This window comes from Macaca mulatta, chromosome 7 (assembly GCF_049350105.2).
Source record: "Macaca mulatta isolate MMU2019108-1 chromosome 7, T2T-MMU8v2.0, whole genome shotgun sequence".
NCBI lineage: Eukaryota > Metazoa > Chordata > Mammalia > Primates > Cercopithecidae > Macaca > Macaca mulatta.
In genome coordinates, this window is record NC_133412.1 from 173,884,470 (window position 1) to 173,907,884 (window position 23,415).

At 60.2% G+C, this 23,415-nt stretch overlaps 1 protein-coding gene across 8 annotated transcripts in view; it reads right to left on the reverse strand.

Annotated features, from left to right (window-relative positions):
- The window catches only part of BEGAIN (brain enriched guanylate kinase associated), a 50,154-nt gene that overhangs the window by 5,057 nt on the left and 21,682 nt on the right, over window positions 1-23,415 (reverse strand). For 7 of the 8 annotated variants that reach the window (XM_028851840.2, XM_028851835.2, XM_077941710.1 and 4 more), the window contains 3 exons: window positions 4,191-4,352; window positions 2,815-2,881; window positions 1,683-1,790 (listed from right to left, as the gene is read on the reverse strand). In XM_028851840.2, the coding sequence (XP_028707673.1) occupies window positions 1,683-1,790; window positions 2,815-2,865 (159 nt within the window). In that variant the 5' untranslated portion in view covers window positions 2,866-2,881; window positions 4,191-4,352. Of the gene's footprint in view, window positions 1-1,682; window positions 1,791-2,814; window positions 2,882-4,190; window positions 4,353-8,096; window positions 8,121-23,415 lie in introns of those variants that run through there. The other variant, XM_077941711.1, reaches the window with a different exon arrangement.

A 23,415-nucleotide genomic window follows, 5' to 3' on the forward strand; every position in this document is an offset into this window, starting at 1 on the left:
GTGCCTGGAACCACTGCTCCACTCCACCACCGACCTCCAGTTCCCCAAATCCCAATGCCTCTTCTTTGCCCTCTGACCTGGTCTCTCAGTAGCTGGCAAGTCAGCCGGCCAGGGCATTGACTGCAGCCCCCTTCTCAAGTGGCTGTCGGGGCACCGTACTTGCCTGGTGTCCCCCAGCCTGCTGGCCACTCCCTCCCAGGCATCCTTGCTGATCCCTACTCCGTCCTGGGGCCTCCCTGCTTCTTATCTGCACGCTGCCTCGGCAGTCTCCACTGGCATGCCGGCCTTCACGCTCAACTCCAGACCCGGACCTCCTGCTGCCCTGGTGACATCTCCCCTCGAAGGGCTCCTATGCATCTCCCACCCAGCTCCTGCCCCTCCCCAGTTATCCCCAGCCAGGAAATGGCAGGCAACTCCTTTTGTTTGGGCTCTGAACCCTGTAGCTGGGTTAGACCCAGCTCTTCTAACAACCCACATCCTAAATCTTGGTTAGTCCTGTTGATTCTATTTTCAAAACTCAACCAGAATCTCAGCCCTCTGCCCAGTTCCACCATTGCCTGAGCCACCAACATCCTTTGGACTATGGCCCTGGACTCCTCCTGATCTTCTGTTCCTGCCCTCGTCCGCACAGCCTGTTCCCAGCACGGCAGCCACGTGAGCCCTGGGAAGCTGCACATGCAATCACGTTGCTCCTCTGTTTAAGACCCTTCCATGGCTCCCCACTGCACTCAGAATAAAGCCCAGGTTTCTGAGAGGAGCCTATGCAGCACTGCCTCCTATGGTCTTTCTGACCTCAGACCCTGGCTCCCCCTCCCGCTGGGCGCTCTTTGGCCTCTTTGGGGTCCTCCAAGTTAACCAGGTACAGCTGCACACCCCAGTTTTCTTCTGCCTGGAAGCAACGCTCTTCCCACGGGTGTCTGCATGGCTGGCTCCTTCACTCCCTCAGGGCTTGGCCCAGCAGCCTCTTCCAGAAGCACCCTCTGGAAATCTGCAGGCCCCGCAGCTGGCGACTCCCTGGTACCGTTCCTCACTTTCTGTTTCTGACAGCGTTTCACACGTCTCACGCACTCCAGAGTTTGCCCCACTCAGATGTGAACTCCACGTAGGCAGACGTGGTTTTTTTTTTTTTTTTTTTTTTTTGCCTGTGTTGTTCACACCATCATCTTGGAGCCTAGTAGGGTCTGGCAAGGAGTAGAAGCTAATTCGTGAATTCAGAGGCAGCTGTCCGGGGTCTGTGGAGGGCAGCTGGGCCCATCTCACAGGGTACCTGAAATTAGGCCCCATGGGCAGCCACACGGCTGTGATGCGACACTGGAACAGGCCAAGGGCAGGAGTCCTGAGTGGCCGTGACCCCGCCCTGGGGCCAGGAAGCCTTGCCTTGAATGGGATAATATGGCCCCGCATCCCCTAGCTCAAGTCCTCACGGCAGAGGGTCTGTTTAAGGACACTCTTGGCGTCCTCAGCGAGGCAGCCCCATCCTTCCCCAACTGCACTAGGTCCTTCTCAAAGCCCTGACCGGCCTGTCCATCCACCTGTACCCTGTGCCAGGCCCTTGAGGCTGGGGTTGAAGCAGCTGAGCTCAGTCCCCTTCAGAGTCAGACTGTGACTCCCAGTACATCCTGGGAAGCCCTCGCCTGGGCCCACCAGCAGCCCTCCACGGGCCAAGTGTGTGCGGCACTCACGTTGTCCTCCGACAGCTTGTCGATGGTCACCTTGGCTTCTAGCAGGTGGCTGTTGAGGGCAACAATCTCGTGGCTCAGTGCACGCTTCTCCTCCTCATAGTGCTGGCCCTGGGGGTGGGACAGTGGGAGGAGGAAGTCTGTGGTTGGCTCCTGGTGGGCCAGCCCAGTCACTCAACTGCAACCCCTGTGTTGCCTCTTGTAGCTATGAATGACAAGACACTTGAAGGGCCAAGGGTGCGGGGTTAATGAGCACAGACAGACCCTAGTTCAATTCCTGGGTCCAACACTGCCAATCCAGACAGCCTTGGGGACGTCACTGCCACCCTGAGCCTCAGTTTCTCATGTGCAACACAGAGGTGACAGCGTCCTGCCTCAGCAGCTGGGAGTGGGGACGGAGGACAGATGACTTGCGCCTGGCATACAGCCCAGCCCACCTCACTAGACAGATTGAGAAACTGAGGCTCAGAAAGGAAAGGGCCTGTGTCCAGGGACCCAGGCAGAGCCAGGCCCAGTCCCCAGGCCTGCCACCCCGCCTCTCCGACAGCACCGCAAAGGTGGGCAGGTTGTTGCTTTCAAAAACAAAATGAGCCGGTCACCAAAGTAGAAAGAAAGGAAACCTCTTCATCCTAGTGAGGGGGTGGCACCAGAAACCCACACCCTGTCCCTCTTGGACACATCCCGGCGGTGCGGTCACAGAGAAAATGGCAACCCCACTGAGGTCATCTGCAGGTGGTGTGAGGGTCCCCATGAGAGTGGAGCTGGGACTCAAACCTGCCTCTGGCTTACCCAGGGCCTGAATTCGGCCTCTCTATCCTCCTGGGCCCAGGTCCTTGGACTGGCAGGCTGAGCTGGGGAGCCGGTTCCCAGTTTATGTCCTCCGTCCACAGCCCCTCTTACACGCCCCCAGGCTAGAGTGCTCCCACCCACTGCTCAGGCAGCACGGGGGATCCCTGGACCCAAGTACGCACTTAGCCGGAGAGCACCCACCCGGCTCCACATGTTCCGTGGAGAAAGGGGTGGGACCAGCAAGACCTGTGTCCCAGCTCCTGAGTGGGCCAGGTGTGTCAGCTGGGTGGCTCCCCCAGGGGAGGAGGTGCGGGGTTGGGGAGTGGGTGCTGCTTGGCGGCCTCACCATGCGGTACAGCTTGTCCTCCAGCTCCTGGTTGATCCTCTGTAGTGCCATGTAGTTGCTCTGAATCCTGGCGCAGGAGGCAATGGGGTCACTGCCATGCCAGGCCTGGCCCTCCCACGACCCTCATGGCTGCACAGCCTGCTGAGCAGGATGGCGCTGAATTTGGACCTCCCGAGCTCACCCCACCAGCCTCACCCTGGTGGAATCTGTGCCCCTCTGCACAGAGCAGAAAACAGCCCATTAAAGCAAACTTTGGTAGAAGCTGTTCCTAGGCCAGGGCCCAGGACTGTATTTCCCCCTCCACCCCAGAATCCCCTGAAGATGAGAAGCGAAGGCTTGTTATTCACAAGAGACTCTGTCCCATCTGCACGTGGAGCCAGTTTACTCACATTTGACCCACAATTCTTACAAATCTGTTATGGGGTTGACAGTTCAAATGCAAATGAGCAGGGAAGAGACTTAACACTAACTATGTGAGGGGCCCTGGGGTAAGGCTGGAGACCTCACAGTGAACAAGACTCGGTTCTGCCGGGAAGGAGGAGTGGAGCCGAGTGTCAGGTGGGAATCAGGTGTTTGGAGATTCTATTGCTGGTGGGAGGGGCTTGGGGATGGTGTCCAGCCTCAGAGAACCTATGTGTTGTGTTATGGCCCCTGTCTTGCCAATAGGGAAACTGAGGTGAAACTTTAATTACTTAAAGCAGTAACGGGCAGGGCCCAGACTTTAACTGAGATCTGACCCCACTGCCCAAACTTGGTTTCCATATGAATGGAGGGTAACATTCAAAACACCCAGGAGGTGGGGCCGTTCGGAGAGGAACAAACCCTCTCCCTATGGCAAGTCCTCCCTGGGGGGCAACAGGGAGGCAAATAAAGCCAACAGCAAAGGTTGCATGCTTCTTTCATCTTCTGTTTAAGAAGACGGGAAAGTGCATATTACATTTCAGAAAAACATCCATTTTAAATGTGCACAAGAAAACTGCTTTTAGAAAAGTGTGGTGTTTGAGGGAGTCCGGCACACCTTGATCGACACTTCACTAGCCCGCACACGCTCAAGGGAATGGTCCCTAAACTGGTTCATCTCCGGGCTAGACACAGCTTTTCCCATCAGGACCCAGGGGACCATGGCTGGGCTCCGGGTGGACCAGTCAGGGTCTGGACATCTGCCGGGGTTCAAATCCTGGCTCGGCTGCTCCAAAGTGTGACTTTGGAGGAAGCGCTTCCCCTGCCAGAACCTCTGGACTCCGCATCTGAGTGGGGTCAACAGCCAGGGTGGGAGGGGAGCACCACGTGGGGCTTCCCGGGCCTCGCCCCCCGCCCCGCCCCGCCCCGCCCCGGCCCTCGCCCCGCCCCGGCCCGGCCCTCGCCCCGCCCCTCACCTGCGCAGCTTCTCCGTGACCTTCTCCAGCTCCTCCTGCGCGCGCCGCAGCTCGATCTCCAGGTAGTGGCGCGTGGAGTCGAACTCGGTCTCGAGCTTCTCGAGCTTGTGTGTGGTGTAGGACAGCCGCTTGCGCAGCTCGCCCTTCTGCTCCTGCAGCGCGCTGCAACGACATGGCGGCGGCGGGCGGGGCCGCGGCGCTGAGCGGGGGAAACTGAGGCCCGCGGGCCAGCCGGGGCGTGCCGCACTAACACGCGAGTACCTGCGCGCGCGCACACACACACACACACACACACACACACACACAGCCTCCCGGGCGTCACTGGAGACCACGGCGCCCCAGAGTTAGGGACTCTGACCCTGAGCCAGTCTGGCCCGGCGGTTCCTCAGACTCCACCAGTGCCCGTCTCAGGTAAATCCCAGGTGGTGGCTGGAGGAGTCGTTGACCCCAGAACCTGGCCAGTGCACTGGGGGTGGTTTAAAGGACCCCGGTATAAAGAGCGCCCATCAGCACCCAGGCTGTCTATCACGGAGCTGGCCCTTGGTGGCGCAGGTGACCAGGGCCCTCACTCCTGCCCCTCCGCAGCGCTAGGGTGGGATGGCTGAGGCCCAGTCAGCAGTGCCATGCCCAAGACCAGACCTGCTTTCCCCAAAATGGTTGTGTGGCCCCGGGACCCTGGGTCACTTCTCTGGGCCAGAGAGAGGTTTGGTGGCGATGACCCATGCCCAGGCAGTGTCCACCATGGCCAGTGAGCTGCATGCAGCACAGGAAACCTGGCAAGGTCCTGGCCTGTTCAAGTTCCCCTTCCTCCAGGAAGCCTTCCAGAAACCCAGACAGCTCTTGAGGCGCTATTTTCTTCCCCCAGAACGGGATCTCCTGGGATGCAGGAGACCCCCAGGATGCAGAGCCCCACATGCTCAGGAAACAGAGACCCACCGTCACCCACTCTTCCGAACCGCCTGCCAACAATTCACCTGAACTAAAGCTGTGCAAAGGCAGGAGGGTAATGTGGGGGCCTCCAACAGGGCGGGCTCTGAGCTCCCTGAGGCAGGGGCTACACTTCCTTTTGGCTGGGTCAGAGCCGGGTTGCAGCCAGCAGTTCTTTCCTTGCGATGGGTGCACAGCCCAGGGGCTATCTGGGACCAACATCTTTAGGATGGTGTTGCTGTGAGATGGGGGCGGGACAAGACAGAAGTCCTGGGTGTCATGCAGGAAACCTGAGGTGTGGGAGAGGGCCTGGAACCCTGACTCCGTCTGGATGTGCTGTGGGACCTTGGGCAAGAGCCCGAGTTCTTACATTCCCGACCCAAACCCAAGTGAGGGGAGTAGAGGGCAGGCAGGAGGCTCCCAGTCCTCCTCGGGCCACCACTGTCCCCCAGCCCCGAGCAGAGGCATTTTCTGTTTGGGCCCTGTGAGTAAACCACATGTGGCACCGCGGGCACACACCCAGCAAGCCTCCAGGAAGCACTGTTGGATTCCTGCCCAGGACTATATTTTTTAAAATAAATAAAAATAAAGAGTTGCTTACGTTTTTGAGAAAATCAGAGAAGGGCGGGGCGGGTCTTCCCGAGTCAGTCCCCACAAGAGGATGTAGAGTAACAAGCAAAGAGGGAATCCCGAGGCAAAGTGCCACAGCTGCCCACACGGGTCTGCCTCCAGGAGCGCTCTCTGGGACAGTGCTCAGGCTTCCTTCCACCTCCTCCAGGCAGCCTTCCGTGGCCACCCCACTTCTAGCACTTGACAGCTACAGGTTCCAGGCTGCTTCCCAGCACAGGCCTGTCCTCCCCAGGGAGGTGGTGAGCTTCCCGGGGACTCCTGTGCCATCCAGGGCTCCCAGGGCAGGCACAATGGCTGGGCAGCAGTCCCTGAAGTCCACTGCTCCCTGTAGGGCCTCCCGGTGTGCCCACAGCCCTCGGGAAGAGGTGAGGGCGTCGTCCATCCACCCACGTGGCCACCTCAGCCCCGAGTCCTCACCCCTTCTCCAGCCATACCCCAGGCCTCACTGACCAGCCTCAGGCCCTCGCTCTTCTGAGACCTGCACCCCCAGCTCACTGTGCCCCCTCACCCAGCCCTGCCCCTCCTGGGCACCCTGAGGCCCTACCCTAACCTCTCAGAGCCAGCAACCGGTGTGAGACCTCACAGCCAGGAGTAAGAGAAGCCCTGCCTCTGCCTCGGCAGCCTGCGGCGCAGAGCGGAGGCAGACAATGAGCTAGGCAGGGATTCTCCACCGGGCAGGGGTGGGAAGGGAGGACGAAGGGGCTGTGGGGTGGGCTCGGGGCAGACATCTCACAAGTCAGGCAGCTTCACAGAGCCTCAGTTTACCCCGGCCTTCGGATGGCCTTCCAGATACAGCAGTTGACTCCCTGCTCCACCAGCCCTTAAATACTGCTCCCCCCTCCCCAAGTCCCTCACACTCACCCACCTGCTACACCCAAACAATCTTTGGGCCAGCAGTGCCCCCGGCCCCTGGCTCTCGCACCCCTCTCTGCCTCAGTGTCCGCTTGCGGCAGGCACCCGGCCACGGACACGCACCCCGTCCCCAGGCATAGCTGATGCCCCGCACTTGGCCGCCCCAGGGTTCCTGCCACATCTTTCCCCACCTCTGCTGGTCCGGCGGTAACATTACAGGCCCCTCCTGACCTCGCCTGGGCTATTCCCTGAGGCCTTGGTTTGCACCTGCACCCCTGTCCTGCATGTTCAGGCCGAATCCCCTCTACGCCAGCTGCACGAGGACCCCTCCCAGGCTTCCATCCAACTCCGGCGGGGTGCCTGTCAGGCTCCATACCCCCATCACATCCAGCCACCCACCTACGGCCCTCAGGCATCTCAACACCCAACCCGTCCAGTGCAGCCACATCCACCACACCCTCACTGCCCTCCACATTCCCCACCCTGGGGGTGGCCATGGTGACCCCTCTTTACCCCTCACAGCCCTGTCACCCAGGCCTAGGGGTTCAGCTTCTCACACCTCTGAACGTGTCCCCTCTGCCCGGTCCAGGCTGTGCACGTAGGGTCTGCGGTCGCCCAGACAGTACCTCCTTCCCTGTCCAGTGTCCCCCGCACCAGACACTAACCCAAGCCCTGCCGGGCCACAGCAGCCTCAGTCTCCACATCTGCAGAACAGAGTGATGCACCCAGACGTGGGCAGGGCTGTCGCTGGACCACATTCTACATGGTAGCACCCCCCACACAGTGGACGGTGTCAGAGATGGCACTGTGTGGGGTGGGGTCACCAGGCCACTGGCAGTCTGGGGGAAACTGCTGGAGGCCTGCGGCTCAGAGGCCTCTGCCCCCTGCCCTGGGTGAAAAGGTGGCCTGGCAAGGGCTGAGATGGGTCAGGGAGTCCCCAGCATCTGGAAACAGCTCCTTAGCAGACACACACGGAGGAGTGTGGTGCCCAGAGCAGCCACGGCCACGCCCTCCAGGCTGGGGTCACTCGTCCAGGTCTGGGGACCTGGGGGGGGCCCTGCTGGGCTTGCTGCCTGGTGAGTCACACCAGGATCTGGGGCTAACCGGCAGTGCGTGTGCCTGTGTGCGCGTGCGTGCGTGCGTGCGTATGTGTGTGCATGCGCATGTGCTTCTTGGCTCCCTCCTTGCCTGTGGGAATTCCCTGGACGGGGATGAGTGCCCACCTCCCCTGGCACATGGGGAGGCCTTGAGGGATCTCCCTTCTGCCTTCCACCGGGAGCCTCTTCTGGCCACTTGCAGGGGGCCCAAGTCCAAGGATGGAGCCCTTGGCTGGGCTGCTGGGGTGAGGGCTGTGAGGCTGTGCTGCTGGCCCAGGCCTTCACCTTCACCTTCTGGGCCTCTGCATCTGTCTCGGGGAGTTGGACATAGACACGGGACAGATGTCTGGGGACAGACGCAGAGACACCAGGGAGCCAGGGGAGACAACAGGTGTGTTACCTGTCCCAGATCGAGGGCGAGGACCTGGCCAGCCGGCCCTGCAGGACTCGGGGCTGCCCGAGGCACAAGGGCACCCAGGGGCTGCGCAGCCTGTGGGCAAAGAGGACAGAGCTGCTCAGAACAGGTCGGGGTGGGCAGGGCTAGGGGCCATGCGTGGCCCACCATCAGGGGCACAGCCACAGCCCCTTGGAGGGCTGTGAGACCGACAGAGATGGGGAGTTGGTCCCCACCCCCTGCCAAGAAAACTCCTTGTCATCTGCAAAGTAGCAGGGGTTGGGGATGTGGGTACCAGAGACGGGGGCCCAGCCTTGCACCTGCCTTGCACCTCACTCCTCACTCTGAAGGGTCCCAGCTCAGCGGTGGCACTGAGTCCCATCATGGCAGGGTCACTGGTCACTCGCTCAGTGCTTCTTTTGAGCATCCTTCCCCATCACTGCAGGGGTGGGGGGCGGCGGCAGCCTCTGAAGCCAGTTGTTCCCTGCAGGGCAGCAGGTCTACCCTCAGCCCTGCCTCACAGGACACAGGTGGGGTCTGGTCCACTGTCTCAGCCTCAGAGGGGAGTGACGGGGGCAAGTTCCCCTTCTCTGCTAGCTCTGCATCTGTTGGGTGCCTGCATTTGTAGGGCTGGGTTCCTGGCATGCAGGATTGGCCGGTCAGGAGGAAGCCCTGATGGCTGATGTATGGAGTGTCCTGTAGGCTGTGGGACCTGGCAGATGTTAGGGATCCGGGGTCCACTTCACCCTGCCATGGGGCCCCTGCTCCTCTGCCTCTGCCTGTGGCCTGCGTTGGCTGGACCGATGGGTGTGAGGAAGGACAAGCGCCTGCCCCGGCCCTGCTAGGGTGCTGGCCTGCTTGAGGACACAGCGCCCAGACGAGCACCCACTTGGTTGTCCCCCTCCCGGGTTCTCTCTGGGGATCAGCTGGCGGGCTCGCGGAGACGCTTGGGCAGCCCTGCTGACTCTGCGCCAAAGCGGGAGATCTGACCTCTGCCTAGAGGAGCTGGTTCCATCAATAAGGCTCTGATGCTGCCCCAGAAATCAGGCTTTCAAAGAGTGCCTCAAGATTCGGGCAGATGGGCATGCTCAGAAACAGAGCTGTATAATCTAATCCCATTGAAAAAATAACTGCATACGGACAGCCACGGACAGTAATGCAAGCAAAGAAATGTTAATGTTGTTATACTTGGCTGGTGAAATGCTGGGTAATTTAACATTTTTCTTTTATACTTTTCTGAATTTGTCATATTTTCTACAGTGAGGATCAAAAATCAGAGAAAAAAATTGCTGAAGATCAAATTTTGGTACCCCCACTCCAAAAGTCACCATTTGCTCCCATGGGTCAGGCCGAGGGGGCAGCAGAGGTCAGGGAAAGCTCTTGGTGCTGGCCACGAGCCACACATTGATCACCGGATTCCTGAGCTGCTCTGCAGAAGTGGGCAGAGGTCTGATGCCCCAGCGCATGGTAGGGAAGGTGAAGTGGGTCAGGGCGGTGGGCTTGGCCTCTGGCTGGACTGGACTTTGGAAATCCGGTCCCAGGTCCACCCTCAGCAGATGACCCCAGTGCTGCCGAGCAAACAGAAAACAGGACGGGATGAGTGCGTTCACTTGAGGCTGCCAGGAACAACTGCCCTCCCTCCGAGGCCCGACCAAGGTCAGCGACTCCCATGAGCGTCCTCCTCCCAGCCCTTGCCAAGGAGACCCCACCCCAGCAGGTCCCCTCTGCAGGGGCCTTATGGTAGGCGGGATTGCTGAAGAATGAAGGTGCTCAGAGTAGAAAGGCTAGGACCCAGGGGAAACTGAGGCCCAGGAAGGGGCGGGGCTTGCCTGCAGGTGCAGTGAGTCAGTGAGTGGGGGCACGGTTGTGACCTGACCCAGGCTCTGACTCTGGTCTCTCACAGGACATTTACTAAGCATCACTGGTGACCCGCTCTGGTTCCGAGCCAGGTAACAACACTTGGATGGAAATTCTCATTCCCAGCCTGTGGCATGTGGACCATCTCACCCTAGAGATGAGAAATCTGGGGCCCAGAGAAGTAAAGTAAGAGGCCCAGGATCACAAAGCAAGGCTCGGTGAGGATGAGGTAAGAACCAGGGCTGTTGGGCCCTGCTGGGGCTGCCGCCCTCCCCTTCCTTGAACTCCCCTTCGAAGGAAGGGTGGGCAGGGGCATGCCGCTGAGAGCCTGGCACAGGAGGGCTGCCCAGCTGAGAGGCTTGCCGAAGTGTTTTGAGAGCAGGGGAGCCATGACCTGTGGGACCTCGGAAGGGGGAATGAGCCGCCTCCCACTGGTTTCCTGGCCCGGCTGTCAGCAGAGCCAGTGATGGCCCCAGGGGGAGCCAGTAGAGCACGCGGGCCCCAGGGACGACCTGTCTCAGTGTCACTTCCAGCTGGGTGCATGGAACCACGTTCCTGCTCCTGCTGGCAGAAGGACCTGGTGACTGTTGGACAGACAGATGGACTGGGGGTTGGCCTGGGCCACCGAGGCTGACCTGCCAAGAGACCTCGCCTTGGTGCTTCTTGGCAACCTCTGTGGACATGGGTGTAGTCACGTGGGGAGCAGCTGCCACCTGGGCCCTGTGTGTGTCAGGATGAGATGACCCCAGGAAGCCTGGAGCCCTACAGGAGACTCGGCAGGTTGTGTCCATGTCTCCAGGGCATACCTCCTCTTAGGGCTTGGACCCTGGGGGCAGCACTGTCAACAGAGGCCTGTCTTTCTCCCCCAGGGAATGGCTTGAAGGGGCTGCACAGCCAGCTTCAGGTCCTTGATGGGTGGCGAAGGAGAACGGGACACTCAGGAAGCACCAGGCATGGACCACAAGGTGCACACGTGTCCCGTCCTCACCGGTGAGATGCCCCTCCCATTGCATGTCAGCCTTGAGAGGGATGCCACCATTGCCACCATCCTACAGATGCAGAAAAGCCTATGGCCACCTGTGGGACCTTGTGACTGCCCCCACCCCATTCCAGGGCAAAAAGATGGGAGGAAGACGGTGACAGCCAGGTCTGGCCACACCCCAACACCACACTTCTGGCCCCCAGGAAAAATGACGGGACATTTTGTCTCAAGCCAGCCAGGCCTGATGCCTCTTCTCGCCCCTGCTAAAAGGCACAACTGTCCCCTGCAGGCCTTCAGATTTCCCCCAAATGTGGCCGCCCCCACACCCATCCAGACCCTTATTCATGCTGTCCTCTCCCCTGGACATGTCCTCGTCTCCCTTCTCTGCGTCCTCAGATCCTCTCCTCTCTTGTGAGGCTTTGCTCAGATGCCGCCTCTTCCAGGAAGCCCTTCTCGGTCCCCTCTGCTGAAGGTCCCTCTCTTCCTCTCCAGGTGTCTCCCCTCACCTTGGACGTCTAGCCTGTGCTGGACACAACCCTCCTGCTGGGATACCGCTTCCCTCCTCTGCTCAGCTAGGCCACTCCACAAGACAGCCAGAGGGCGCTTCCAAACAGGAGGGATGCTCCCTGGCTTCCCACCACCCTGCAAGTCTTGGCGCAGCTGATGGAGTTCAGACAGGGTGACTTCAGTGGAGCAGGTGAGTGTCCACTTAGGGTCAGGGCCGGAGCCCCAGGGCCCTGCGTCTGTCATCCTGCTGTCCTCCCTCCATCACGTGAGGCCACCGGGGCCGTGCCCTTCCTGCTCCCCTGATGCCCATGGGGCCCTGCCGGGCTGGGGGAGGATAGTCACATGAGCTCCAGGGCCCCTGGTGTCAGGAGGAAACCCTTTCTAGCTCCATGGTGTGCTGGGGACACGGGAACCCGGAGCTCAGAGGGCGCTGAGCAGGTTCCTGGAGGCTGCGGGGGAGGCCTGGCTCCCATCCTCCCACTTGACGTCACAACAATGGGGTGGGGCTGGGCTGCGGCTGTCACTGTTGCACAGTCAGCTGAGGGCCCGAGAGCCGCTCCCGCCCTATGCCCCTGGCATGTTGTGGGATCCCACCATGCCCTGGGCACGGCCTCTGTCTTCCCTCTTTGGTCGTGGCTCTCAGCCTGGCCCCACAGTGTCATGCGCCAGCAACACTAAATTACTCCTCCTCCCTTCCAGGCTGCAGGCAACCAGGCTCTCATCTCCGTGACTTTGTCCCCGAGTCCCCTCTGCCAGGATCTCACCCCTCCCTCCTGCTCCAGGTTAACTCCTCCCCATGTAGCACCTGAGGGGGCCTGAAACCCCAGCTTACCCCACCCTGCCCTGGACGAGGTCGATTGCTGCCTCTACTCCCCACCAGCCCACTCCCCACCAGCCCTGTCCTTGAGACTTGCAGTGCCAGGTCTCCTGTTCCCACCCTGGCCCCCCAAACTGTAGTACCCCCCAGACGGCTCATTTCTAGACCCAACCAGACCATGTTCTTCCCTGGCTCAGAGCTCCCCCAACTCCTCTCTGTACCAAGACTAAAAGGCCAGTTCCTCACCCCAAATTCCCATCCCCTGGGACCCGCCGCAGCCCCATCCTCGCCATTGCTGGCACCCCCCACCTTCCCACCAGGCGCTGGCCTTCGGGCTGTGCACATGCCCCTGAGAGCCTGCCTTCGCACCCCGCAGTGCCTAGAGCGGGACCAGGCCGAGCAGGGGGGTCACACACCCACCCTTTCAGCCTCCACTGAGTTGATATCAGCCCTGGGAGGTCTCTGTCCCCAAAGCTGCTCTCACCCAGCCTGGTCTTTCCCAGCAGAACCTCCAGTTGGCCCCTGGAGGAAGCCCACATCAGACCCTTGGGATGCCAGCTGCGGGCCCAGGGCCGAGTCCTCGCAGAGCTGCTTCTGCCCCCGCCAAGGCCATCTGGGGTCTCCCTGCAGAAGACCTTGTGGCCCAAGCCTTCCATTGAAGGAGCAGCAACAAGGCCTGTGGGAACCCGGGCTGAGTGGGCAGAATCCCTTGCCCGGCAGAGCCTCTCCTGTGCCGGCAGCCTGTGTTCCCTGCGCCCATGGCCACTTTCTTTCCTCACGGCTCAGAAGAGCCTTTCCTTCCCCTCCAACTTGCTCCTGCTGCACTGACTCTGTCCTTTGTGTCGCCTGGAAGCCGACAGCAGACCACTCCCAACAGAAGGTGGGGGGCACCCCAGCCCCTGCCCACCACGTGCACCCATTCATTTAGTCCTCAGACCCCAGAAAGGGAGGTGTGTACCCCATTCCATTGTCCAGATGAGGAAACTGAGGTTCACAGCGCTCAAGGAACAGGGCCTGTCGGAGGTCACACAGCCCGGCTGGGGTTCCATTCCAGGCCAGCCTCACATTGAGATTTTAATGCAATAGCAGCGCTTTAGCCATCCTGGTGCGTGTCTCCCACGCAGCGAGACAACTACGACGAGCTGCCCTCCGCCCCTGTGTGGCTGGAGGGTCGACCACCGTGGCCCCGCAGTCCAACAGGACAGCCCGTCACTGCTGGCACTGCTCTGGGCTCAGCCGTGCCCGTCCAGGCCTGGACAATCCCGTGGCTGACCTCTGCAGCAATACCGGGACTCCACCTGCACAGAGAAGACTCTGAATGTCATCGCCACGGCCACTCGCTGTTGTATGACTGTCCCGGGGGAAAGACACGTGCATACATGTGCCTGTGTGTGTACGTGGTGTGTATGTAGTGAGGAGGGGACTGTCACGGTGCTGAGCTAGGGCCCACAGCCAGGAGGCATGGCCTGGAGAGGAGTGAGCTTCGGTCATCACCAGCTCAACTGGGGCCACCCTGACAGTGTGGATTTGGGCTCAAGACCTCCCGTCCTGCTCCCCCGCCCTTCCCTGCCCCCTCCTTCACTGGCCCCACCTCTCCCTTTGGACCCTCCGCTCCGGGATGACCTGGCCGGCCGCCACTGCTGCCTCCTGCCTGGATGCAGCAGGAAATGTTTCATCTCGCCTCATCTTATTGGGCAGCCGCAGCCCTGCCCCGATGCCCCCTCTCTCTGCAGAACCACGTGCTGGGAGCTGGCACACCATGTCCTGGGGAGCCCTCGGAGGGTAAGCAGACCCAGGGCGTGCCCAGGGCCAGAGCAGAGCAGGCCAACCCAGGCAGAGAGATGGGGTGGCTGCAGAGTCACCCCTGAACCTTGGCACAGGCTGCCCCCTGCTCAGAGCATGCCCTTCCCTGTACTTCAGTTCACTCTGTTCACCTCCTCCAAGAAGGGCTCCCTGACCTTCCCCCTGCGTCAGGAGCCCTTTCTCCATCCTCACCCCAGCCCTACAGTGCAAGGGCATGGGGGCTGTCTCCTCCTGGTCAGGGCACAGGGGCTGTCTCCTCCTGGTCAGGGACCCAGTGCCTGCTGCAGGACTGGAGGTGCCCCAAGAGAGCGCAGCCAGCTCTGAGCTCCCAGCTTCGATTTCAGGAAAGGCCTGCAGGGTGAAGGCCTGGGGACTCTGTCCCCTAGTGAGGGGACAGCTGAGTGTCCGAGGAGGGTAGGTGGGGCAGAACCACCTGGGGCAGCAGGCTATGTCCTGGGGCATCCCTCCATGCCCCCTCTCTGCAGGTCACAGTCCACTGCTGTCCCCACTGATCTCTATCCAACCTGGATTTTAGACGAAGAGCCCAGGCCCTGGGTAGTCGCATGGCTGAAAGCACCACACCTGAGTCAGGGCGGCCAAACCCAGGCCCCCAATCCCAGCGTGGGCTCTGCCGGCCTCTTCCAGCCACACCTGAGTCAGGGCGGCCAAACCCAGGCCCCCAATCCCAGCGTGGGCTCTGCCGGCCTCTTCCAGCCACACCTGAGTCAGGGCGGCCAAACCCAGGCCCCCAATCCCAGCGTGGGCTCTGCTGGCCTCTTCCAGCCACAGAACCTACAGCGAGGAGACAGTCAGGGAGCGCATTGGCCTGCAGAGCCCAGGACTGGGAGGAGGGAGTGTGAGACCCTGGCACTGAGCCTAGTGGGCAGAAGCACACAAGCCATGCTTGCTGAGAGATGACTGCCATGGCAGGGGCTGCCCTGCTGGAGGTGGGAGGGGAGTCAGGCCCAGCTCCCAGACTCTCTGTGATGCCCACTGTGCTCCACCCATGCGGACCCCTATGTGGTCCCACTTCTGACACCCCCTCTCTTTCCAGCTCAGGCCTGAGGATGCCCCTCACTCCATCAGTGCCACTGGGGGCTCTCACAGCCCCTCACCAGCCTTGCCCTCAGTTGGCAGCCAATGACGGCATTACGGCCTCCTCCCCATCACTCTCCTCCTTGTACTAAGGGTGCCAAACCCACCTCTCCATCCACTGGGCTCCTATACCCACATGGATGGCAGGAGACAGCGGCGGGCTGACGGCCTCGCTCTCCATTCATCCACAGACCTACCCAGGAATCCTAGGCATGCCTGTGCCATTCCCCCCACCGACTTTCCTGGAAAGTGACTTCACACCTTCCCCTCCTGCCTCCCAACTCCTCAACACCTCCTCCCCATCCCCACTCAGGCTGATGACCTCGCTTCCATTTCTTCCCTTTCTGCTGAGAAGTGAAACCTCCCAAAGGGAACTTCCCCAGATGTTACCTCCACGTGCCCCACCTACCAGCATCTGCCCAACACCTGGTGACACCCGCCGTTACCTACAGACCAGCCAAGGCAGCCCTTCAGCTGGGCTGGACCGTGGCCACCGGCCTCTCCCAGCTGCAGGTGGGCTCCAGGTAGTCTCCCTTGCTCCTGAACCATCCGTTTCTCCCTCACTTCCCAGTCATTCTCTGGCAGGCAAACTCGTGGTTGCTCTTCCCATATTGAGAACAACCCTCTCTTCACCCTCCAGGCACAGTCCCTGTTCCCCGCTTGATGGAAGTGTCTGATCTTGCTGCTTCTGCCTCCTTACTCCTAGCCTGCTGGGACAGGACCAATACCCACCAGGATCTTGTCTCCTCCATGTCACTGAACTGGTCCTGTCTCAGCCTTCACCTGACCTGAGCTCTCAGCAGTCAGGGACATGCCACCTCTCCCTGCTCCCACACCTCCCACCCTCACTGGGCTCTCCAGCTGCCCCTTCTCAGGCTCCTCTGTGGGGTGCTCTTCATCTCCTGGCCTCCTGGCACCAGTGTGTCCCAGAGATCTGGCCTCCAGCATCTCCTTCCCTGTGTGCACTCACCAGTGGCAGCCCCAGCTGGCAAATACCATCTCTCTGCTGAGGCCCCCACATCTGCGGCTCCCCAACTCCACTGCCTCACCTTTGTCTCATGGGCAGCACAGATCTGCACGGCGCAGCTGAACTCCCATCGCCCCAACAAATCCACAGCTTCCCCCAACATCCTGCAGCAAGACAAGTCCTCTCCCATGCCTCGATGCATCCTTGACTCCTCTCTTTCTCTCCCCATCCTTCCAGGCCAGCAGCAAACCCCAGGGTCTGCCCCCGGAGTATACCAGGAGCCTCGCCTTCTAGGACCACCCACCACACCAGGCCCACTCCTCTCACGTGACTGCCACACAGCCCCGATACAGGCCCCAGCACCTGCCCTCATCTGCTCTCAGCCCGAGACCTTCTTGAAACCAACGTCAGACCCATCCATGGGGAGGTGGGCCATTGTGTGCAGGACACACAGCTGGGAGCATGCCAGTGGGGCCAGGGCGTGTCCCTGAGATGGGTGTGGCCGGAGCCTCGGGCCTGGGGGTTGTGGAGGGGGTGCAGACAAGGGGTAGGCCTGGGGTCAGCTGGCAGAAGGCCCTGAGCGTGTGCTGAAGTGTCTGATCCTCTTCCTGGGGGACCGAGATGCTCACATCAAGGAGCTCCAGAAGTTGGCTTGGGCTTGGGGCTGTCCCTCTGATGGGAGAGCAGTGCTAGAGCAGGGAGCCTCAGTGGGGCTGTCTCCGAGAGCCAAGGTGAGCTGCACAGTGGACCCAGGAGGCTCCTTGGCACCCCTGCCTGGGCCCCTCTTTCCCAGCACCAGCCTGCACCACCATCACTACTCCCTCGTCTCTCCCTCTGGAGAAGATGGGGTTGGCCAGAGGGTGGGGCTGTACACACCCTGGCCCTGGAGCCCCTGTCTCACCCACCCACAGTCAGTGTGCAGGGGCAGCATGAGCAGACAGACGGCCATGGGCCGGCCCCATAGCCAGGAACGAGCTCCTCGTGGGACTCCCAAATGAACCTTTCAGCGCCTGCCACCCACCCTGGTGCCCAGGAGAGAAGGGGCTGCGATTCAGCACTTCGATTACTGGCTTCATTACTGGCCACTAAGGAACCCACGCTGGCTTTGCTAATTTGACCACCCCACCAGCCTGCTCACCACTGCAAACAGACGTGGGCAAACTTATTAATTGGATCAGCAGGAGGCCTGTTTTTTGGGATTCCAGGGATCACAGAACTAATCAGAGCGGCAGACACTTATCAGTAACCCTGGACTGCAGGACCTGGACCCCTCCATGCCCTGGGCCTCTCTGGGATGCTCTCAGTACCTGGCTGGTCCCACTCCACGTTCGCCTCTGCATAGGTGTGCACACACACTCACACTCACACTCGAGAGGCGAGACTCAGTCTCCAAGAAGAGCCTGCAGCTACGGGGAAGGCTGTCAGCAGCAGCAAGGGCTGGAGGGAGGCGTCGGGGCCAAGGAGAGAGCTGGGGGCACTGGTGGCATCTGTCCTCCCTCCCGAAGCCAGGCCCGGGCTCCCTAAGCCTCCCTTTGGCGGTGTCGAGGATCCCCCAATCCCTGCACCAGCCCCGGGGGGCTGAGAGGGTCCTGTGGACTCTTTACCCTGCTGAATGGTGTGGGCGGGAGAGGGTGGGTGGCTGAGCAGGCCCCAACCTCAGCAGTCTCTGCTCTGCCACAGGCCACTGGGGGTAATGAGCTTGGCACTCAAGCTCTCAGAGCCTCAGTTTCCTCAAGAAGGAATGGGGGCAGAAGCCCCAGCCAGCCCTCAGATGCTCCTGAGATCCAGGGATCATTCCGACAGCCCCACCGCACTCTGAGCTGACACCCTCAGAGCTGCTCCAGGTGAAGGGTGACGCGGGCCCAGCTCTGTGTCTTGGCTTCTCCTGTGTCCGCAGCAGCACTACCTGCCCCTGCCTCTCTTTTCCTTCTCTCTTGCTTGGCAAAGCCCTGCCCAGGGAAGCCCAGCCATGTGTCTCCCCTGGCCCTCACTGGCGATCCCCCAGACACATGGCTGGCGCCTGTGGGGTGTCCAACCTCAGCAGCCTGGGGTGGTGTGCGGCCAGGGCAGCCTCCCCTCCCTGAGACGGCCATCCAAATGCCACCACCAGTCCCTCGCACTCCAGCCAGACCCCTGGGACACAGACACCCAGCAGTGGCTGCTTCCCCAGTCCGGCCAGACCCCCAGGACACAGAGACATGGCACTGGCCACTTCCTGGCAGACCCCCGACCATCACCCGTGCTAGTGGCCACAAGGGGCAGAGGAAGTGGGGCTGAGGAGCCCAGAAGACCTGGTTCCCAGGCCCTGCTGCATTCACCCGCCAAGCATCCCCTGCCCCATCTCCCGCTTCCCGTCTCAGGTCCTGTAACTCGGTCCTGCTGCTGCTCAGGATAGACACCTCAGCTTCCCTCCACACGAGCCCCAGAGCCTCGGTGGGTCTATCAGGGGATGGGGCATGAGGCCTCTCTCAGGTTGCTCTGCAGACACAGGGGGGAGCCTTTCAGAGACAGGCAGTCCCCAGTGCAGAGCTCAGGCCCAGAGGCCTCCAGCCCTCTGAAGGATTTTCTGTCTGTGGTAGCTGGGGGTGGGGAGAGGGAGCCCCATGCGGGCCTGACATGGAGCCTTGAGAAACAGGTACATGGCATTGCCTCCTCTAAAGCACCCAGCCGCTGCCCTGACCATCGACGGCCCCCCGGAAAAAGTGCGGACAGTCTAGGGTGCAGAAGAGCTGGCCCTGCCCCCAGCTCAGAGACCCTCAGAGGGCCCCATGCTGCCAGGCCCTCTCCTTCACGGGAATGATGTCACCGCCCAAGGGATGGGCAGCAAGGCCCAAGCAGGGCAGAGCCATCTGAGACAGGCCACAACAGCAAGGCCCAGCCCACCAGCCAAGTGCATGACCCCAGAGTGCACTGATTCCCCTGAGCCACCTTCTTAGGTAGGTGCTTTTACTACCCCCATTTACAGATGTGGCACTGAGAGTCAGAAAGCTTCCGAAAGCTGCCCAAGGCCAGGCGCAGTGGCTCATGTCTGTAATCCCAGCACTTTGAGAGGCCGAGGCAGGAGGATCACTTCAGCCCAGGAGTTCGAGACCAGCCTGGGTGACATAGCGACACCCTGTCTCTACCAAAAATACAAAATTAGCCCAGCGTGTTCGTGTCTGTCTGTAGTCCCAGCTATTTGGGAGGCTGAGGTGGGAGGATTGCTTGAGCCCTGGACTGCACTCCAGCCTGGCGGACAGAGCAAGACTGTCAAAAAAAAAACCAAAAAAAAAACCAAAAAAAAATTTGCCGACGGCCACACAGTCAGTAAGTGATGACAGACCTGGGATTGAAACCTAGGTGTGTCTACTTTCTTAACCACGTTTAATCCCATCAGGGAGGCCCATCTTAATCCCATCAGGGAGGCCCATCAGGGAGGAATGGGAACTCAACTGGGCTGTGGGGACAAAGGCACCCTGGCCCCACCTGTAACCCCAACCCCCCAGTTGACACCATTAGAGCTGCTCCAGATTAGGAGTGACTCCCAGACTCATACCCCAGCTTTCAGTGTCTTGAGCTCTCATCCTCTGAGCCCCTAGCTGCAAAGGGAGAAATCAAAGTGAGGCAGTCATTCACACCTTAGTGAGAATTAGTCCCTAAGACTTCCTCTAGTAGCATCAAGTTTAGAAGTGGGATAGAGAGCCTTGAAGGACCACACTCAGGGAGGGGTGTGGCCTGCTGGGGTAGTGGGTGGGTTGGAGGAGACAAGAGATGGAGAAGCAGGGGGCCTGGGGGAAAGGGACAAAGAAACTCAACAGCCATCCTGAAGGTGGGTGCACCCCCAGGACACCTCTTCCTGAGTTGTTGGGCCCAGACCACAGTGCAATCACTTCCCCACCCTCAATGAGCACCTACTGCATGCCCAGAGAACCTAATCTGGATGCTGTCTAGGACAGGGGCCTGCCCAAAGCAGGTGTGCAGCAGGGGTTTGCTAAATAAAAGGGGACACCTCAAGCCTGTGTGCCCCCAAACCCGCTCCTCCCCCACAGCTGTCCCCACCTCAGGTGAAGAAAGTCGATCCTTTCTTTCAGTTGCTCACGCCCAATGCTCTGGAGTTGCCTTTGACACCCTCCTTTCCCCCACACCCCCGTCACACCCATCAGCAGACCCCGTCGCTCGAGCCTCCAACACATCCAGAACGCAGCACCTCTGCCCTCCTCCATGGCCACCAGCCCTTGCTGTTTCCTGCAGGCCACCGGTATACCTGCTGCTCCATCTGCCTGGACCTCCTGGTGCCTTGACCCGGTGGCACCCGCTCAGGGCCTTCCCCGAACCACGCTGTACAGGTCACCCACTCCCCGCGCCTCAACTCACTGCCTTCCTTTCTTTTTGTCCCCACAGCACTTGTCACCGTGATATTTATTTAATTTAAAAAGTTTTCTGTTCCCGCCAACTAGAAGATTCTGCCTGTGCGGTCACTGCAGTGTCCTCAGCGCCTACAGCAGCCTCTAGTGCTCAGTGAATGCGTGTGGAATCCATGATCATGAACAACGAGAGCAGCAGGGACGGCTCGCGGGGCCCAGGTGGGAGACCTGGGTGGGAGAGGGTGCCCTCGGCAGAAGGCATGGAGGGGCAGGGCGGGACAGGACCGGGACCTTCGAGGCCACCTGCTGTCCATCTGTCTGCATCCCTGTGACATCAGCCTGGCATTTCCGCAGAGCGTCTCAGCCTGGACAAGTGTCTGACATGGACAGGACCACAAGCACCGGTCATAGGAGTGAAGGAGAGAGTGCGGCCCAAACACCTGGGTGTCCTTGTGCAAAACCAAAACCAACACCAAAAAGGAGCTCAACTTTGACCTCTAACCACAGGGAAACCCAAGTTCAAGCGGATGAAAAGCCAATAGCCTCAATTCTTCAGGAGGGTTCCTTAAACAGGACACAACGCTTTAATCAGAACGTGAAAACAAAAAAAAAAAACCCAAGACATTCAACAAAATTAAAATTAAGAACTTCTGTTCATCGAAGGACTGTGTGAACAGCGAGAGCCGGCGTCCCCCAGGAGGTGTGTCTGCTGCATGTGTAACTGACAATGTGAAGAGCTCCCGCAAATCAATGAGAAAAACACAAAACACCTTGGTAGAAAGTGCACACGGCCTTCGCTGGTGAGGAAACCCAGCGGGCAGCAACCCAGGGCAGTGTAGTTTGCGCTATGCCCACCCCAACAACGCTGGAGGGACGGTGATGAGCAGAAGCGGTTTCGAGAGTGTGTCCCGATCTTCCAGAGCTGACCCTATGCGCGCTTTGTGCCTCGGAGGTTCCACTGAGGGTGCACGCCCAGAATCGCAGCCCACATCCCCAGACCCCCGCACAGGAGTTTCCTAAGTTGGCCCAGGCTGCACACTGCCCAGCAGTCTGCCAGGGAACGAACGGATTGCAGGGAAGCTACCAGGAAGACAATTTACCATGACAACAGCAACTTGTAGCTCCACCTACCACCACAAGGGACCCTCACAAACAGAATAGTTTTGGTGAAAAAAAGCCACCCCGAAAGCACAGGCTGACGGAATCCAGGTATGTGGTCCCAAAGCAGGCCATACGCAATCGTCCCTGCTGGGAATGCGCTCTCAGGTGGCAGAACCATGAGTACAGCAAGGAACCACTGAGCACAATGTCGGCGTCCCCGTGACCGCGCGGAGTAGGATGGGGCTGTCTGTGGGGAAGGGTCTCAGGGGATCTCGGGGGCTGGCCAGGAGCAGGATGGGGCTGCCTTTGGGGAAGGGTCTTAGGGGATCTTGGGGGCTGGCCATGTTGAACTCCTTGACACAGTGGTGGTCGCCAGGTGGTCGTTCTAAACTTAACCGCTGAACTGTGTGGATATTTGTTAATGTCTCTGCAGGCCTATCACAGTTCAGGACTTTGAAAAGTTCTATTTTGGGGGGAAAATGTGGACACCAAACAGGAGTAGCTCTGGGCACCCCGGGAGCCATGAGAGGCGACTGACCCACTTCTCTGTTTCGCAGAGGAGGGAACCGAAGCCAAACAGAAAAAGGGGCTGCCCAGCAGCACGCTGCAGGAGGCGGGCAGGAGGGACCCCGTTTGGAGGGAGAGGAGGGGATTAATTTGAGGGATTAGAGGCGCAGCGGCTCTGAGCACACAGAGAGCCAGCCGGGACTTGGTAATATCTATAAATATTTGAGTGTCACAAGAATAGTTTTTCAAGCAGTTGGAGGCAGGATAGCTGAGCGTGGCTGAGCAAGGGTCAAGGGACAAGAGCCAGGCCATCAAATGGTGTGGCTGCATATCTACCGTGTGCCCCCCTGGCCTGTGGGAGCCCTACTGTGTGCCAGCCTCTGCCAGGCACTGGGGCTGCCAGAACGCCAGGGGCCAGACCCAGGCTGTTCTCTGGGGTGCCCATCTGGGGCCCTGGGGAGGACAGAGGACACCCCAGGTGTCAGTGGGAGCCCCACTGACCTCCACTCCCCATCCCTCACCTGTCTTCCCTAAACACATCTGCTCTGGGCAGCCCCCAGGCCTTTGCGCCTCTTGGAGGGCAGTCTGTCTGTCCTTGGAAACTCCTACTCATCCTTCATGCCTCAGCTCAAGTGTCCCTGCTTCCTGGAAGGAAGCTCTTCCCAATATCCCAGGCCAGGGTTCATAACCTGGGACCCCAGCGCATTCCGGGCAAATCCTTTCTGTATTCTGTCCACCAGCCTAGGAGGATCTGTTGTGGGCCTCTGTCCCCGGCACTGGAGTCAACCTGGGTCTCTTCACAGAGCCGGTACCCAGAGGGGGCCGGAGTCCCCTTGGGAGGGAGGGGCAAGAGTGTCATGAAAACCCCAGGGAAGCGGCGACAGGGAAGACACAGAGTTTGTCATGTGGACAAGAAGGGGCAGGGCATTCTCTACAGCGGCGACCGGGTGGGCAAAGGCAGGGGCATGAAGGTGGCTGCTTGTGGGGAACGCGGAAGCAGGGCGACAGCATGGAGGGGCAGCCGGCCGGAGGGGCCAGGGAAGAGAGACCCCTCAATGTACACCTGCCCACCAAAGGGAGCCACTGAGGGCCACAGTGCTACCAGGTGACATGGTCCTTTTGCTCTTCAGCAAATATTTACAGGACTGTCCCGTGAGTCAGTCCCGGCTCCAGGCCCTGAGGGATCTGGGAGAGAAGGGGGCCAGGACCAGCGCGCTCAGAGCTCATTCCAGACCCATAGACCCAGCCTGTGATGTGCAGACCCCATACTCCAGGAGCCGGGAGGCAGGACCGACCATAGGGTCATCCCTCTGGACACCCCAGGACCCCTTCACTATGACCACTGT